Below are 12901 nucleotides of genomic sequence, written 5' to 3'. Positions count from 1 at the left end.
CATTGTAGGCAAATGCCCCGGTACGTGCAGAAGCCTTGGGATGCGGTTACTCTAAAACCCCGTTGGTTGCAAACGGAGCTTTTGTCACAAAAATATGGGTCTGCATTTAGTTTCTGAAGGTTGATGGGACTGAGGTGGGAGCAGTTAGGTATAAGGGCAAAGTATGCACAACTACGGGGGTAGGTGTTGTATGACATTACAGACAGGGCCTGTTCAATATCAACGGATTGCCTCTGGATTGCAAGCAGGGTTTGGGTGCAGTCAGTTGCGCTTTAGAATTGCGCCTTGAAGGCTGGATAGCCTTGGGTCAAGCCCATAGTAAGTCAGTATCTTGGTAGGCTGGAGAGACTGAGCCAAGGTCATTCACTGTCAGAGTAGTGGTCTGAGAAAAGACTGATATAAGATCAGAAACCTGTAACCTGTAAATCTCTGAGGATAGAGGAAAGGGGTGACATTGCTTCCATCAGGATAGTGATTCATTAAGCTTGGACGCCTGTTCCTATCACCTTTCCGTGTATTCAATACCTACATGCTTTTATATTCATAAATGTTTCCTTTCCCTATCTGCCTTGGAATTACATTTGAGTGCTACAGTCTTCAGATCTTGGATGCTGTGGTCGGGAATAAATACCAAAAATATTGACCTATTGCGGTCTTCTTTTCATTACTTTTCAATGCCCCATGAGCTTGCAGGCGAAAGGTGTTCAGCGCGGTTGAATCACCGGCAAAAGAACGTTTCCTTATTCCTACCCCCGTGCTGCTCCGAGGACTGACTGAACACCCTTCGCCTGCAAGCTCATGGGGCATTGAAAAGTAATGAAAAGAAGACCGCAATAGGTTTGGTATTTATTGCAAAGTACCTCGCTTCACTTGGGCCAGCTCATGCCCTGAAGCCCAAACAGTCAGCCTATTTTTGCTGCATTGTTTGTAGGACAGTAGGCATACCTCTGTAGAACTGAGCTATCAGTAGTAGGGACCACTATATGGTCCTGATGAGTAAGCAGTAGGGGACTGCTTACAAAACATGTCGACTTGGTAGCAAGCTATTGCTCTACCTCACAATCCCCTTTTTAACGTTCCCAGCTAGAGAAGTGAATAAAATATATTTTTCTACTAAGCAAGGGAATTTTTAACCTTTTTGTATTTTTTCTTGCACTCACGTGTTAGGTCCCTACACTTTCACTGACACCCCTACACCTACACATAGCCTCTGTCACAACTTAAGTGCTCCCGCGTAGTTCGTTTGGTCGCAGCACGCCCTGCCCCGTTATAGGGACGGGAAGACCCCTATGATGAAGCATGACACTAAAGGACTTTTTAGTGTGTGAGGGGTATTTTAACAAGCACATTGTGCTCTCATCTTTCTATTCCTAAGAGAGAGCCGAGTACCTCACCAAATAAAAACATCATAAAAATTATCACCTCTTCACATTGATAGAATCCCATTGTTTTTACAATTCTGCTAGGAGGGTGATTCTATCAGTACCTCTACGTTTCCTCTCTTGTTTTGCAATTACAGCATTGTCCTTGTCTGGCATCTTGAGGTTCTGCTGGGGAAGATTCTTTTGCTTATGTAGCACTTAGCCAATTTTTTCAATATAATAGCAACTAGATGATGGATTTATACATTGATTAAGTACACCACGTTATTTGATGTACAGCACAGGGGAATCTGAGGTGTGGATATACTGCCCGGTTAGACAGCTATTTTTTTGCACGACATGTATTGATCCTATTCCCAAAGTCCAATTAAGGAGAATGTCATTAGTGAAGAGCAGGTATCTTAATAGTCTGTAGTCACAGGTGGCAAAGAAAAGTCTGTCCATTTGAACCATGAAGAGCTTTGCAAACTGAGAAGCCATTCATGCCCCTATTAGTAACAGATAGTTGATGTTACATGTCATTTCTGAATGTAAAATAGCTGTTGGTCAAGATGAATTCATTACCCTTGGCTCTGGTATCAGAGGCACAGTGCTGACCTCCAAGGGCTTTTGTGCACGTCTTTGTCCCATCATTGTGTGGACTATAACACTGCATATGGGAGCCTTGAATCATATTATTCTACTGATGTATGCTGCAGAGCAATGTTGCAAAGAAAGAATGCTCTTTGGGCTGTATCAGAGGACACAAGTATTAAATCTTATCAACTAAACGAAACAAATAGCTAGATTTAGCTAGTTTGTAAGTAGTGTCAAAACAAGGGTCAGGATAATCTACAGCAATGTGTGTCTTTTACTGCAATGCTTGTATATCAATTATATACATGCACCCGAACCCCACCCAAATATGATCAACATATACCATATATGATATTTTACCAGAACAATAACCTACTTAAGACCAGATAGAACAATGTGAGGCCATAGTTCCTCAAAGTTCATTTCAGCAAGGAACATACATTGTAAGTTTCCAAGATAGCCTCTTTATAGCTGCAGTCTGCAGAGCAACCTTAAATATTCAGGGCTATACCTAGAGAGTTTATTGCCAGGTTTAAGGTATACATACCCTCAGGAACAATCGTAATGTGTGCATGAGTAAAATGAGTATGATTTACAAAATAAAATAGAAGTGCAATCCATGTTTATCTGCCCTTCTCCTGTGCAAAAATTCAAGTGTTTACTGTAGGGCTAGGCACACAATGTATACACTGTGCCTAAATCCCATATATATTTACATTAGAAAATACACATATGCTGGCCTTTGATATGGTCAACTGGTGCTACCTTGGAGATGTGTTGGAAAGGGCAGGATTTGGGTCCTCCTATCAAAGAGTGGTGAAGGTCCTTCACTCTGCTCTGTCAGCCAGAGTCCTTGTAAATGGCACACTGTCGGACACCTTCCTGATCGATAGAGGGACCCGCCAGGGATGTCCGCTTTCCCCTCTCCTTTTTTCCCTCACAATTGAACCTTTGGAGTGTCGAATCCAAAGGGATGACCAGATCTAGGGTTGGCGTTGGCAGGAGTCTCACGAGGACTGGATCGTCTTATATGCCGATGACGGCCTCCTCTATTTGGCTGCCCCAGCCCGATCTGGACCAAGATTTCTTTATATCATCCACTCATCGGAGAGGGCATTGGGATTATGTCTCAACCTGGCCAGATCCACGGTGATGCCTCTCCATGTCTCTAGGGAGTGTGTGGATTGGCAAGCAACCATTCCCTTGCGACGGCTCTCACTCAAATATCTCGGGACCTGGGTGGCACTAATTGACCTGGTCCCTTAACCTCACTTCACTCCTCAAGTGCTAAAAGACGACATCAGCCATTTACAGACTCTTCCGCTTAATCCCTTGGGCAGAGTCACACATTTTAAGATGATGGTTCTCCCCCATCTCTTGTACACCATTCAAAACCTTCCGCTCCACCTCCCTTGCAGCTGGTTCCACCACCTAGCTGGAGTAATCACGACCTTCCTCTGGGGTGAGCCGCAATCGCGCCTGGCCCTCACAACGTTTGATGGGTTATGGGATCAACAAACCCATTTCTATGCTCCTTAGCCACCCACCTTTTAGTGACTCATGATTGGTTTAACGGCAGATGGTCGGATCCAACATACGCCAGAACCAGGAGCACGTGTACCGGGTAGAAAGCACTACGCCGCCATTACGGTGAGGAACTTATCAGGGTTCCCCAGCGGCCTTTTTTGGATACGTGATATGAAAAGAAAAGAGGGGGTCATGTTTTGATTGTTATGAGATTTAGGACATTAATACCCATTCTAAACTTTTGACAGGTTTACCTTGAGCTTTTGGAGAACATCAAGAATTAACTTGACAAGGACCATTCATGATTTTAAGTAGTGGACTTATTTCTATATGGAAGAAGTAAACCGTCCTGATTCGCCGTTCAACACGTATGGACATCAATCATTTTGCCAATTGCCTTGATAAAGTCTAAGGGAAAATGTTGGCATAGTGGCAGTGTTTTATGCTTGATGAGACATGATCAAGAGAAAATAAACAAGATCAAATTGAAGAACTTTAACCAGTGTAGACTCTATGTATTTTAGTATGATCCAGACTTTGAATCAGAACATATTCTCCGAGTGATTCACCAATATAGGCATAGATTCATCAAGCGAAATTGCGACCGCAATAGCTGCGGAACAGCGATTGCGATTGCAATTTCCGCTCTGGCAATTCATCGCCTACAAAAGCAGCAAATAGCGAATTCGCAAAATAAAGAATCGCAAAACCATTTGGTAACCCCCATTGCGATTCCTTAACAGCGATTCCCCACATTTTCTGTAAAATAAAATGCGAATTCGCAAATATATTGCAAATTCGCTAAAAAATCGCTATTCCAATTCATCATAAATCGCAAATTGCGAAAATACCCTAATTCGCTAAAAACGAGTCGCAATTTACGGAGAAGCTAAACCATGTGGTAACCATGAAGTCCAATTGGAAAAAAAAATGCAAACAAGAAACAGGTGTAGGGTAAATCAAACACACTTAAGGGGACTCAGTAGGAGCATGAGGAAAGTCACAATGCCAGGTCTCTACATCGTGGCAAGGCGGCTGAGGCTCCAGGCTGCAGCCCAGAACCGACGCAGGATCCAGGAGCGCATCTTCCGGCTGCGGATTACACTCCTGGGCCAGACTGAAGAGGAGATTTACTCCCAATACAGGCTCAATGGGGCAATGATAAAGAAGCTCATCAGAGACCTTGACCCACTGATGCAGCACCCAACACGGAGGACCAATGTAGTGCCCACCCATGTCCAGGTCCTGTGCTGCCTGCACCTCCTGGCCTCCGGAAGCTTTCAGGGGATAGTTGCATATGCAGGGGGTATATCACAGAGTACACTGTCACGCTGCCTACAGAGTTTCCTGGATGCCATGCTGAAGCGGATACACCACTACATCACCTTCCCAACAACCCAACAGGACTTAACGGAAACAAAACTGGACTTCTATCACACCGCCCATTTTCCCCATGTAATTGGCTGCATTGAGTGCACCCACATTCACATCTGTGCACCCGCAGAGACCGAATACATGTACCGGAACTGCAAGTCATACCACTCACTCAACATCCAGATGGTCTGCAATGCGAAGAACATCATCACAGACATTGTGGCCCAATACCCGGGGAGCATGCATGATTCGATTATCTTCCGGCACAGCGGCATACACACCCGCTTGGCATGGGGTGAATTCGGCGAAGGACATCTTCTAGGTAAGTACACATGCCCACATACAGAATATCGAGACCATGTTGCTGCGCATAACAGGCACTGACCCTCTGCTCCTACCTTCAAGTGACTGCGCCTACGGCCTCTGTGAATACCTCCTCACCCCATACCTCAACCCTGCAACACCACAGGAACGGCGTCACAATGCTGTGCATATACACACCAGAAATGTTATTGAGCGGACATTTGGCATGTTAAAGAGTCAATTCCGCATCCTCCACAAGACTGGCGCAGCCCTCAACTACTGGTCTGAGGTCTGCTGCCACATCGTGGCCGTGTGTGCCATACTCCACTATATTGCCACCAAGCGGAGGATACCTGTGGAGGTGTCTGGTAGTGAGTCGGAGGGGGACAACCTCCGACCTGCACATGTGCATCATGCATGTGGGGAGAATCCTGCTGAAGGACACACGCGCCGCAACAACATCACACTGAACTATTTCTAATGCACCCATACCCCTCACACAACACTGCACTCATGCATGCCACATGAATTAATGACATGAGGAAGATTTGTGTTCACGATAAATTTTTATTTTTTGGGTCAACAAGCTCTAGATGTGCTTTAAATCAGCAAAAATGTGTGCAACTGTATTGAGTCATACAGGCTCTTGTATCCAGGACAGGCATGCGTGGTTACCTCACCATGGCACTGTCGGTAATGTATAGTCAGTCACTGGAGCCTCCTGCCGGACGCACCCTGTCGCCTCTCCAACTCCAGGTTGAGAGTATCCGGCCGTGATGCAGCATTGGGCCTGGAACTGCAGCGCCTTTCAGGTAGCACTGGCACAGACAGGCTGCTCAGGCTCGATGTACCCTCACTGGCATCATCACCCCCCCCTTGCATGGCCATGGCCGCACACCTGTTGGTTCTCCACAGCGGTGGTGACCTGCTCCAGGGCCCTTGCTACATCTTGGCAGCATTGTACCATCTGTAGCTGCATGGCCAGTGACCTGCGCAACAACTGTGAAGTGGCGTTCCCAATGAGGTGGTTTGACCGGGTGTAGGCAGATAGCCGTGTCAGCAGCTGGCTGGGGCGTCGGCGGGTGATGTCCTGCTACGCCACCATCAGTTGGTTGCTCTCTTTCACAGCTGCGGTTAGCTCCTGCACACTTTCAGTTAGTTGGTTAATGTTGCGTGCAGTTTTGTACAGCTGCAGCTGCATGGCTGCCATGTGCTGTGCCTGCTTGCGGTGCATAGCAAGCATCCGAGCTTCAATTCCTAGCCCTAGGTTTTGTGCCTGTTGTTCCATGCCTGGTGGTGCGGCCACAGAGCGCTGCTGCCTCATCCTGCCGCTTGCCTGGGACCGCACAGTAGCTGTGCGGCGTGTCTGCCTCTTGGGTGGTGGTGGGGTCTGCTCCACTGCCATGCGTGATGCCTGGGGTGGTTGAGCTCCTCCTATGGCTGCAGGGGTGGTCCTGTGCATTTGGGAAGGTGCTTGTCTAGGTACTGGTGCAGTTGCAGATTCATGTGATGGTCCAGGTGCTGGTGCAGGTACAGGTGCATGTGATGGTCCAGGTGCTGGTGCTGTTTGGCTCTCTCCCTCCGTCTCATCTGGAGTCTCCAGGATGTGGAGTGTCTCGCTATCAGATGTCTCAGCATCTGCAGCACCTGTGATGTGAATGAGTGCATGATTAATTATATGATTCAGGCACCTGGGATGTAGCAACATGCATGCAAGCTTGCATTCCCTGACTGGCTTTAGGGGTAAGTTTCACTTGACTATTATGGCTGTGTGTGGCTATCAGGGCACATTGTCACACTACAGGTCCCACACTGCAATTGGGCGTTTGGATGGGCAGGGACTGCATTACTGGGGTTACCAATATGGCTTGTTCTGAGGGCATGGGCATTGTTAGGGGACGGGGTCGCAGTTGCATGTCTCTTACCTTGTGATTGGTGTGTGGCATGGGAGCTGTCCAGCTGAATGACCCCACGCGGGCTGCAGGGTTGATGGTGTCCTCCACCAAGTCCTCCAGTGGTTAGTTTGCAAAAACTGTGGATTTTCCTCCTCCTGTGGCCAGTCTCTCCCCCAGTCTCTCCACAATGCTCTCCTTGGCACGGCCTCTGAGGTCGTACCACCTCTTCTTGAGGTCAACGATTGACCGCTGTGTCACTCCAAAGGCTTTGACCTTTGCCCTGATGCGCAGCCAGATGCGCCTTTTGGTAGCCTTGGCACCTTCTGGGACAGCTTACCAAACAGCTGGTCATGGTCCCTGCTCACTCCCTCTATCAAGTACTCCAGCTCTTGTTCAGAGAACTTTATTTTGCGCTCCCTGCCTGTGTCACTGGATCCTGCTGTATCCTGGGACATTCTGGAATCAATGTGTGTCCTGTCTTGGGACTGCAGGGTGTTCTCCTGGAGCTCATTGCTGTGCCTCCTTCTCTATCCAGCTCTGTGTTCCAAATGAGGCATGGAGCTACCTTCTTCCTGGTTGTGATGTCATCATTGGGCTCAAAATGCGACTTCCCGTTTTTGCGATCTCGCAATCTGCGAGATCGCTATTTGCGATTTCGGTATTTTCAAAATAGCAATTTGGGGTTGGGAAACAGCCGATTCTGCGATTTAATAGCGTCTTTGGGTAATTCACATACGGTGATTGCGGCCGATTGCGAGTCGCAGTTGATTAGCAGTTTTGATGATGCATCCCATTCTGCGAATTATAGATAGCGATTCGGTATCTTTCTCAATTTAGAATTCACAGAGTGGGTGTTTGATCCATCTGGGGGACAGTGATTTGTGTTTGGTATTTTGCTATTTGAGTCTTTTTACTTTTCCATTAATAAGGAAATTATAATTGGTAAAGGAGTGCTTACCAATGCCCCATTATTTTTAACTTGTACACACCTTAGGTTCTTTGTGAATTGCATCTTCTAGTAGTATGTGCTTTAGGGCGATTACAGCACCCCTGAATATAATTGTGAGGAACTGTTATTACATATTCACACTACTGTATTGTTGATTTTGAAATTGATTTAGCTATTGATGTGCAGTCTTGAGGAAAAACACTACTACCAATTTTTCTAGTGAATCCTACATATCGACTGGAGTTAGAGAGCCTCTGATTCTCTCAAGTCCAGGCCACACTCTACAGGATCCCAATTTCACGCACTCTGCCAGCAGTTACCGGCACAGTCCTTCTGGCATGGCACTCTGCGCTGTGATACATCCACTGGGACACCAAACTCTATCACTGCAAACACCGCTGTCGCACGGCACTTGGTTGCGGGAGGTCTCCACACTATCAGGGTTCCAGAAATGGGATTTAATTGGCATAACTTGCCCGGGAGACATATGGAAGGGAGAGAATCTGTCCTCCTTCTGCGACCTCCAATGGACATACTCCTTGCACTCCACCCAATTCTTTTGATACCTCTAACTGCGGCATGCCCTGACCCTCCACGTCACACAACCATCCCCAAGTTTAGCCCATTAGCGGCCAGACCCCTTATGGGGAACTTAGGAAAGGAGGGAATATACCAAATTTACCGCTCCCTGGTTAACAGTACCCTATCGACCATAGATCCTCTTAAGGCCTGTTGGGATCGTTAGCTTGTTCCTCTCGAAGAAGAAGATTGAAGGGATGCTAGGGCACTCATGAGCTCCGTTAGGCTCTGCCTCATTCAGATCTACTACCTTCACTGCACATATTTTACCACGGTGGGGTGCCACGGGGTGGGCTACCTCCGAACACCACAATGTCCACGCTGTAAAGCAGAAAGTTATATCACATGATTTGGTCCTGTTTCATCCTCTCTAAGGGCCCGATGTAGGTAAACTCCACTTTACCACTTCTTAAATACCGAATCATACCGATTCGGTATTTAAGAAGTGGTAAATTGGAGGGGGGGAAATGTAGGTAATCCAGATGTTTTGATTACCGATTCGGTAAAAATCGGTATTTACCGATTCGGTAATTACCGAATCGGTAATGCCCATTGCTTCCTATGGGCTTTGAAGCCCATAGGAATCAATGGGCATTACCGATTTGGTATTTTCCGAATCGGTAAATACCGAATCCATCAAGGGTGCAGGGGGTGTCACTTTGACACCCTCTGGCACCCCCAATACAGGCGTGGGTGCCATGTGGCAGGCAGACATGCCCTAAGGGCATGTCTGCCTGTCACATGGCATAGGTGTGCATGCACACATGTGCATGCACACCGGAATCGGTATTTTACCATGAGGTTTTATTTCATGGTAAAATACCGATTCTGTAAGGCCTCTGGGACTCAGAAGAGTCCCACCTACATATGTAAAATACCGAATCGGTATGAATACCGATTCGGTATTTTACAGATTCGGTAACTTTACCGATTCGGTAAATATACCGAATCGGTAAACAAGGTCCCCCTACATCTCTTTGACCCATTTACCGGTCGGTAACGGCCGAAATCGGCCGTTACCGACCTGTAAAGGCCACCTACATCGGGCCCTAAATACCTTTTTATGTTAACTCTTTAGCCATGCTGCAGAGCATCCCAAAGGCAGGAACTATTGGCTTTGGCAATGCTTGTTGAAACTTCAACAATGTGTATTTTATTTTTTTGATAAACATGACATATCGAAAAGAAGTTTTAGAAATTAAAAATAGCATTATATCACCATAATCTCTCAAAAAACTACAAATGTTGTATGTAACAGGATCAAGAACATGGAACCTGATTAAAAGACATATTTTAAATATCCCTGTCTCTTCGTTTAGCTGAAGTAAACATAAAGGACACTGTGTAAAGAAGAATGATCGTACAATAAGCAAATGAAGTCACTTTTGGTTCAATCATGCAGCATTTTTTCCTAACAGAAACATTACATTCATGTTATGTTAATGTGCAATAAATAAGCGGAGCCGCTCCCTTCGAGCCCTCGTCATGCAGGAGAGGCCGGTAGAAGGCATTCTAAGTACCAAGAACCCCAAATAAAATATAGACGGCCCATCAATGGGACCTAAATGTTAAAACGTTGCAAAAATGTAGCCCTATCAATCATGCAGTGAACAAAAATGATGTTTTCTTTCAGAGCCCAGGCAGAGGAGCGCTATGGGAAGGAGCTGGTCCAAATCGCCCGGAAGACAGGGGGCCTCACAGAGACCAAGTAAGACTTGCGCCCCACGGTTATCTTCAGTGGGAAATCTTGACTAGGATACAATCGTATTTCACACCCCTTTCCATCACTCTTCTCTAATCTATGGTCTCAACTGCGATGTATCTATTCTGCAAACTACAAACAAACATTTCGTCTAATAGTTGTATTTTATTTCAATTGGATTAGTCTATTTCTGGAGGTTCTCGTGCACATCACTTCATTCTGTCGCTCTGGTGTGAGTAAACCATAAGGTCCGGTGATGTGGTTGGTGTGACCTGCAGGCCTTAGACTTAAATCCCATCAGGGTCGCCCAGACCTTCTTGTTTCCAAGGTGGATAAGATGCCAACCTTTAAAAGTGGGTGATTGTGTTAAGCCTGTTATAAATACTGCTAGGAAATGAACAAAGTGTGCCAACATGCGCTGCCTAAAAACAAGAACTTTAAAAGAAAATTGGAAGGATACTTGGCTGCCGGCCGCTGGCAACCCACGCTACGCCGCTGGTTAAAGGTACCACAGTGTACAAACAAACTGCATTTGTGAATTTATTTGTGAGGAAAGGATGTGGCGTTGTGGCCAGAGCTGCCGACTTTGGAGCTGGAGAAACAGATTTAAGTCTCGGCGTGGGCTCAACCTCCTGTGATTCTGGGCAAATCACTATGTGCCTGATTTAGAGTTTGGCAGATGGGTTACACCTCTGCCGTACTACAAGTGCATTATGTCCAAAGGCACTTATAACATGGTGGATGTATCCAATGGTATGGCGGGCGGGATATTCTTAACATTTGTGAACTCTAAAAATGTCAGGCCCTTAATCTCCCAGGGACTTAAAAAAAGAAAAATAATGAAATAATGAAATAAATATTGCCTTGTATAATGTAACATGCGCATGTACCCTCGGTTCAAGCTCGTACTATATAAAACTGCAACAATAAAAAATGCAACCAAAAAAAAGCAAAGCTGTCTGGGTATAATCTTTTTATTTTTTTATTTTTTTTATTTGCATTTGAAATTTATAAACAACATTACCCCCCCCCCCACCCTCCACCCCCGCAGAACAGGTAGCAAAATCCTACATTTTATTGATTATGGAAAATATGAAGAAAGGTATATACATTTGTTCAGTGAGCATGAAGCTGAGCTAATAAAAGAAAAAAAAGAGAGAAAAGAGAGAGAAAAGGAAAAAAAAAGGGAGAAGCGGGACAATAAATATAAAACCTAAGTGATTCAAACATTTCATTCCTCTTGCATCCAGTCTAGCAGAGGTGCCCATATCATCATGCCCTTATTCCGCTTAGTCCTCCCTTTGCTTCTATAAATCGTCACTTCCAGGTTGCAGGTTGCAAACAGTCTGGTTCTCCATTCTACAAAAGAAGGTGCTAATGGATCTATCCAGGCTGACGCAATGCACAATCTTAGAACAGCCATATCCACGAAGATAAGCCCATGCATAGAATGTGGTTGTGGTATGTTAGATGTACCTAATAAAATTTCTTCGGTTGATATATTAATGCGGCAATTAGCGAGCTTGGAAAGAAAGTCAGAGATTGTCGATATGATATTCCCTAATATAGGACATATCTGGGTATAATCAGTAGACCAAAATTCTAAATATAGAAATGTAGGATAAAGTGAATTTGCCAGTGCCTGTACATAAAAAAATATCATAAAACATGAAACTGAAATCAAGTTCACCATACAATGACATGCAGGTGGAGTTTGTGAAATAAATCCGGGTACACCAAAGTATGGTGTAAAGCGATGTTTATTAGGTGACTCTTATCAGGGAAGGAACAACTGCCTGGAAAGGAAACCTCTGCCACAGTATTTAACTTAGAACTCCGAGGGCAGAGGGTTTCATGTGACCCATGCAGCACAAGACTGCAGGATGCATAGGGGCAGAAGTAGGGGTGTGCTGCAGCACCCGCAAAACAACCATGCTGGAGTTCAGAAGGTGAATGAGCAATTTAAATGTCTTCAAAATAGATTTTTAATCGGGTCACAATTTGCTGTGTTTCAAACACAGGTTAAATATCAAATTATGCCTTCTGAGGAAATTACTGGTTAATATTTTAACATGGGATTGGTGCTTACTTTTTTTCCTTTGACTGCAAAGTGAGAGCATTTGTAAAATGAACTATGTGGCTATCTTACTGGGGTGCAGGGAATTCGAAAGGAAAGGCTGTAGGATATATATTTTTTTCTAACACACTACAAATTGTAAATATCTGTAAATGAACTGCACTGCGTTTTTAGAATATATCAGCAACTGGGGAAGCCCAAATGAAGAACATTGTTTGGTAATTCTGAAGTGTGATTTTAATAGGATCAAAGTAAATCAATACACTAGGTGCTGCACAAAATAAATATTTGCTAAGACCTGATCTTCATACATTATTGTTTGTGCACTTATAGTTGTATTAATAAAACTGTATAGTTGTGCATTTGTTTTCCCAATTCAATGGAAAATGTTCTGTTTGTAAATGATAATACGCTACCACAGCATACTTTGGAAATATCTTTGTGACTGTGTTCTCCAGAATGAACCACCATCTACGTGCTACTACCTTGCCGCTCTCCTGCTTACAACATGTGCTACACTTCTTTGTGTGACACTAG

General features: G+C 45.0%; 1 protein-coding gene across 2 annotated transcripts in view; it reads left to right on the top strand.

Moving 5' to 3' along the window:
• The window catches only part of PSTPIP1 (proline-serine-threonine phosphatase interacting protein 1), a 527591-nt gene that overhangs the window by 146538 nt on the left and 368152 nt on the right, over positions 1 to 12901 (top strand). For both annotated transcript variants that reach the window (XM_086959166.1, XM_086959165.1), the window contains exon 3: positions 10219 to 10293. In XM_086959166.1, the coding sequence (XP_086815292.1) occupies positions 10219 to 10293 (75 nt within the window). The remainder of the gene's footprint in view (positions 1 to 10218; positions 10294 to 12901) is intronic.

The sequence above is a fragment of the Lissotriton vulgaris genome, chromosome 2_2 (assembly GCF_964263255.1).
Source record: "Lissotriton vulgaris chromosome 2_2, aLisVul1.2, whole genome shotgun sequence".
In the NCBI taxonomy this organism is placed as follows: domain Eukaryota; kingdom Metazoa; phylum Chordata; class Amphibia; order Caudata; family Salamandridae; genus Lissotriton; species Lissotriton vulgaris.
Note: the sequence above shows the minus strand (reverse complement) of the source record. Positions and strands in the feature narration are given on the sequence as shown.